The following is a 6,000-nucleotide window of genomic DNA, read 5'->3' as shown; positions in this document are numbered from 1 at the left end:
TTTGGTTTTTGATGTCACAAAATTACATCTTTATACCTGTGTGCCCCAAAACAAAAACTAATAATCCTTTAAACACATTAATCTCTTAAATTATGTAGAAAACATATGTGAAGTTACAAACTAAAGTTACAGTAACACTAACTTTTAAACTTATTAAATATTTAAATCACGATGAAAGCAAAATATGGAGTCACCAACCATTGTTACAGTAACATCCACGCTTGTAACTACGCACAGGTTAACCTTTACCGAGATCTGTTTCTATGTAAGGCTTTGCGTGACCGTCTGGTGTCCTTTCACTGCCCGCTGTAGGACTCCCTTGAGCATTTCTTGCAGGGCAGGTCCAGTGGTCACAAACTCCCTCAGCTTTTGTTTATCCGGGAACATTTCAGTTTGTTCTTTTCCTCTCGAAGTACAGGCTTGATGGATCTTGGATTTGTGGTTGATAGTAGTTTAGTACTTTGAATATATTGACCCACAGTCCTCAGCCCCCCAGAGTGTCTGATGAGAAACCTGCACATAACCGTACCAAGGACCCCTTGTGTGTGACAAGTCACTTCTCTCTAGCTGCTTTCAAGATTCTCTGTCTTATTTTTTGAAAGTTCGATTAGAATGTCTTGGCGTAGGTCTCTCCGAGTTCGTTGGGATTCTCAAATGTTTATATTCGTATCTTTCATGATACTCGGGAAGTTTTCAGACATGTTCTCAGATATTCCGCCTCCTCTTCTCTCCCCATCTTCTGGGATTCCCACGACGAGTGTGTTGGTCCATTTGAGAGTGTCCCACAGGGCCCTTGGGCTCCATTCACTTTTCTCATCTTTTTCTTTTCCTCAGACTTGATAATTCCTATTCTTCTATCTTCAAGTTCACCAGTTATTTCTTCTGCCTCCGTAAATCTGCCTTTAAGTCTCTCTAGTGAACATTTTTTTTATTTCAGTATTATACTTTTCAGCTCAAGAATTTTTAGTTTCTTTTTGGGTTTTTTATCTCTATTGATATTTGTCTTGTTCAAACATTAGTTCTTTCACTTTCTCCACATCTTCCTTTAGTTCTTTGAGCATCTTTAAAACAGTTGTTTTAAAACCTTAGTCTAGTAGATCTGCTGTCAGGTCTTTTTCAGGGTCAATTACTATCGATGTATTTTTCTCCTCTGACTGGGCCATACTTTCCTGCTTCCTTGTATGCCTTGTGAATTGTTTTTTTAATACCGAACATTTGAATCCTTTTAGGCAATGAGCTTTCAGCCTTGATTCTTTCAAGAAATTTTAAAAAACTTGAAAAGAGTCTAGAGGGACCGAAGGGCTTATCATGGAATCTCATCCTTAGTTGCTCCATCTCTGAAACTGTCTCATGAACACCAGACAGACAAACGTGACATTGCGTAATTTAGTTATTTAACTGGGTGCGTGTTCTTTTTCACCTGCAGGATAAGGAGGAACTACTGGAAGATTGTAAGCTGCGGAAGGTTGATCTTATAACTCAGGTGAAACAACTTCAAGAAAACCTGAACCGTCTGGTCCATTCTATGAAATTCCAGAACATTGAGACAGAGGAGGCCAAATCTCGACAGCCACTGGACTTTTCTCATGTTTCAGAGGACAGTCTGAGTGATAGCTGCAGTAACAGTGAAGGAAGTGACACGCCACCTCCTGATGATACACTTAGTGTCAGTGAAATCACGTGGGGTCTAACTGGTGTGTTTGGGAATCAGGGTTCGTGGGTAAGAAATGAAATGCCAGGTGTCCTCCCGGAAGAGAAGGCGGATTTGCGGGGTACCTCACTTTGTTTACACGTGAGCTCGCACGGCGGCACCCGGGACCTCACACACTCCGGGGGGCCCGGGCCCCTGAGGGACGCACTCGGCGCGGGAGACTTGTCTTCCTGGAGCTCCCCCGAGGTCGTCAGGAAGGACTCGACCCTCGAGCTGCTGCCCAGCCTGCCTGTGACACCCTGCTCGGAAGCCCTGAGCCAGCGCAGCCTGGACACCTCCCTCGGGGACCGGAGAAGCACCTCACTGCTCCAGGCCGACCCGTGGGGCCTGCTTTGTTCCCCGGGCGGGTCAGCAACAGTGAAGGCCCCTTGCTGGACAGAGACTCCCTCGGCCACAGACAGGACTCTGTCCGCTGACCACCACGTGCAGCGCGTGGCTGTGGTAGGTGGTCTCCCCCAGGGGCTGTCCTGGGGTGGTGTCCGTACGGTCCTAGGGCCGCAGTGTGTTCCCATGGGACCGTGTCTGTGTGGCTCATGGTGTCACAGCGGCAGCCATTGTTGGCTCACCTCCTGCCAGGTCTTTGGGTGTGGGCGAGCACCTCATAGTCCCCTGGTCAGCTGTGTAGGGACGGCCAGCTTTCTGCACCAGTGGATGCTCCAAATCCATTGTAACATGAACATTTAGATACTTCGGTGATTTAAAAACATGCGAGATGCATTTAGTCCTACTCAGAAATTCACCCCGGACCGAGGTTCTTACCTAACGCTGACTCTGAGAAGTGCAGTCGTAGCCTTGTCTTCGTGTGTAGTTTGCGTACGGGTTCTTTGTCTAGAATGTTCTTTAGATTATTTTCAGTTGTGTTGCATATTTAACAGGTTCCACATATAATGCTAATTAATTTCAAGAACGCTTCAGTTTATTATTAAGTTAGATTATGTTTTCCCTAACATGATTTTGATGTTTTGTATTTCTTAGTTAGACAAAATAAAAAATAAGTTAGGGGGTACGTTATTTGAAGTATCCGTGTGCTGCCAGTTCACACAAAAATATTTTAATCTGAAATATTTGCTAGTGACCTTTAAACTATCCCTGGAGAACCGTGGATGAACTCGATGAAGTTATTCGAAGCCTGACACCGCCAGGCGCCCATAAGCTTTGACCACATTTGTTGGGGTTCTTTGTGGGAGGGCGATAGATTCGGGCCTTAGAACGTGCGTGTCTGGCAAGCCCAGCTCCATGATGCAAGTATTTTATAGCCCCTTAAAATTCCACCTATTTGAACAGGAGAAAGATATTGAGGATTTTATCACGACGTCTCTTGATTCTCAAGACAAGTCAAGGTCGCCGCCGCCTGTTGGGTTAGAAGGAAAACTTGACGGAAGTGGAAAGAGTGAGTCCACCATCTTTTTTTTTTCTTTTTACTTTTTACATTTACAGTTTGAGTCCAGAGATCACCAAGAATTGCTGGATGTCCTTCGCAGATTGCCCAGGGCCGATACCTGCCCTCTTTGCTGTGTGTGCCCCCGTCTCTCTGTCTTTTGTGTCTGGGCCTTTGGCCTGGTGGCCTGAGTGGCTCTCAGGAAGCTCCGTGCCAAGGGCCCTTGCCTGCAGCCCCCCGCGGCCCTCCTTCCTGGGGCTGGGGCTGGGGCTGCTGGGGAGGAGCAGCGGGAAGGCTGAGGCTGCTGCCCCACTGTGGCCCTCCGCTTTCCAGAGCATGCGCTCCAGCCTGGACTGGCCGCGGCTGTGGGGCTCGGGATGGACGGGGGCCCACACGCTGTCGCGGGGCTTTGAATTCCGATTCAAGGCCCCCGCCCGTCAGAGGTTCCGGGTGCCTCCAGTTCTGGACCTGGTCCAGGGTCCCCAGCCCTGCTGGCTGTTTTCAGGGGTGGTCGCTTTCTGACCAGACATCTGTCCTTGTCCAGCAGCTCCCAGCCTGTCCCTGCCGTCGGCATCTTTCACCTCCTGTCCCCCCAGGGCCCGCACTCTGTCCTTGTGGGCTGGGTTTGGAGATGGCAGGTCCTTGCGGGTTGGTTCTGTCCTTAAGGGTGAGGAAACACATTCCGTGTCTGTGTAAAAGTGAGCTGAGCGTTCCATGGGATACTAGCATTTTGAACATCCAGATTTTTCTTTACATAATGTGTGTAGTTCCCCCCGATGTCTCCGGGGAGTGTTTTCACCATCCTGGGTGCCTCGTGGGTGCTCCGTCTGGTGTTTGCTGGCCCAGGGTGGCGGGGCGCGGAGAACCGCGGTTTAGGCCCCGACTCGGTGTGTTCCAGGCGATGATGGCACAGGGTGTGCAGAGACGCTAGACCCAGGTCTGGGAGGACGTGAAGCCCCAACTGCCAGTCCGGCAGCGCCCTGGCCTGCCTCAGGAAGCTCCTGGTGGCCACTGGGAGCCATGGAGGAGCAGGAAGTGTGGCCGAAGCACATGGAGGTAATGGCCGGCGGGGAGCAGGGCTAGAGCGCGTGGCTTGTCCTCTCGCATGGGGACCACTCTGCTCTGACAGCCCAGCTTCGGCTCTGTCCTGAGTTCATGCTGTGAGGAAGCAGAGTGCACTGGCCCTGACACAGCTTCTGTGTGGGGTCATCTAGGGAAGTCATCACCCTCTGCTCTTAGCCTCTTCGGGTGGAACACAGGTGGCATGTGTGTCCTGGTCCCTGCACCCTGTAACTAATGCAGGAACTGCTCCCGTACTCATAGACCCTGAGGGCACCCCGAGTCTGGGCTTCCTGGGGGCACCGTAGGGCTGGAGTGGTCAGTAGCTGGCCTGCTGCTGTCTGTAGGCACCTGGTCCCCCAAGGTGAATTCTTGTCAGCTGGGACACGTGCCCAGACCCCGATGGGGCTTTCTCATGGCATGGCAGCCACAGTCCTCAGAGAGACAGGGACGTGCATGGTGACTTTACGCCCTGTCCATGGGAGTCAGCCCCAGGCCCTGCCCCAAGGCATAAGGGAGGGACAGATGGGATGGCGAATTGTGGGGGCCGTCCTCGGAGTTGCAAAACCTCATGGTTAGAACAGCAGGCTCTGCTCTTCGGCACGAAGGCCGAGCGAGTGACATGCAAGTGGACCCGGAGTGCGTCCGTGGTACGGGCGGGCATGGAGCGGAGGGTCGTTCAGCTGCGTTCACTTCCTTCTGAAACACCCATTCTCCTGCAGGCTGTGCTGCAGATGGTGCGTGACGAAAGCCGCCACATCCTGGCCCTGTCCGAGTACCGGGGGCCTCCCAGTGCGCTGAGCAAGGGCGAGCCGAGCGCCCCCCTCGAGCGGTTCCTGAGGAGGGACCAGGGCCTGTGGGAGGCAGGGCCAGCACTCGAAAAGGGAGAGAAGGTACAGCAGCAACCCGAGAGAGGAGGGACGGTGGGCTCGGACGACTGGGCGCGTTGTTTGGCCAAATAAGCAGGAATAGGCAGCAAGAGGCTGTAGGCCAGCCACCCTCCCACTCGCAGTCCTGGGCACTAGCCACGTGCCAGCCCATTCCAGGCCTTGGTGGGGCAGCAGAGGCCTCAGGGAGGTGGGTGTGGAGGCAAGGGCCCAATACGATCCGTGTCCGATGGCAGCCAGCAAGCTGTGGGCTGTGGAGAGAGCAGTGGACAGGACCCAGGCTGGGCCTGCTGGGGAGGGAGCCCCAGAGCAGGTGGCTGGTGGACGGTTGTCCGTGCACACCTGCGCCCTGTGCACACGTACACGCGGCATCACTTCCAGCCTTGGGCCTCCCCTGGACACAGGGCCTCGTGTGTCCCCTCTCCTGCCTGGGCGGCCCCTGTCTGGAGACAGCGGTGCAGACACCTGGCTCCCTGTTCCCGTTTCAGGGCCCTTCCGACACGTGCCTTGACTGGAGAGAACAGTTCCTACAGGTCGTCCAGGAGGCGTTTGCAAAAGAGCGAGAGATGCTGGCCGCGGGGCTGCAGCCCCGGCTGTGCGGCTGTGACCCCGGGGCCCCCAGCGCCCTGTCACAGAATCTGGAAAAGGTGGCGCCCGAGCAGGTGAGCTTAGGCCTGGTTTCCCCAAGCGCACCGGGTGTCACTTGGCCTTCCTTCCAAGTGTGGCACCATGTTTTCCTGCCTGAATTCCCTGCAGCGAAAAGCCCTGTGCCTCCGTGCTCTACACTGCAGTCTAGTCTGGAACTAACTGGCTTTCCCTCAGAAGTAAAAGCATTTCCAAGCTTCCTGGGTCGAGGTGTGGGCGCTGAGCCCAGGGTCGAAGGGTGTCGGCCCTGTGGGGCCTTGGGGTCCTGCTGCACCTGCTCCTGTGAGAGAGGGCGCAAGTCCAGACGCAGGCGGTAGCAG

At 53.5% G+C, this 6,000-nt stretch overlaps 1 protein-coding gene across 7 annotated transcripts in view; it reads left to right on the top strand.

Annotated features, from left to right (window-relative positions):
• The window catches only part of PCNT (pericentrin), an 88,824-nt gene that overhangs the window by 64,689 nt on the left and 18,135 nt on the right, over window positions 1-6,000 (top strand). For all 7 annotated transcript variants that reach the window (XM_023525820.1, XM_023525821.1, XM_023525818.1 and 4 more), the window contains 5 exons: window positions 1,427-2,152; window positions 2,996-3,101; window positions 3,988-4,145; window positions 4,871-5,041; window positions 5,524-5,697. In XM_023525820.1, coding sequence (XP_023381588.1) covers window positions 1,427-2,152; window positions 2,996-3,101; window positions 3,988-4,145; window positions 4,871-5,041; window positions 5,524-5,697 — 1,335 coding nt within the window. The remainder of the gene's footprint in view (window positions 1-1,426; window positions 2,153-2,995; window positions 3,102-3,987; window positions 4,146-4,870; window positions 5,042-5,523; window positions 5,698-6,000) is intronic.

This window comes from Pteropus vampyrus, unplaced genomic scaffold (assembly GCF_000151845.1).
Source record: "Pteropus vampyrus isolate Shadow unplaced genomic scaffold, Pvam_2.0 Scaffold632, whole genome shotgun sequence".
NCBI lineage: Eukaryota > Metazoa > Chordata > Mammalia > Chiroptera > Pteropodidae > Pteropus > Pteropus vampyrus.
The sequence above is the reverse complement of the archived record's forward strand: the minus strand, read 5'-3'. Positions and strand labels throughout refer to the sequence as shown.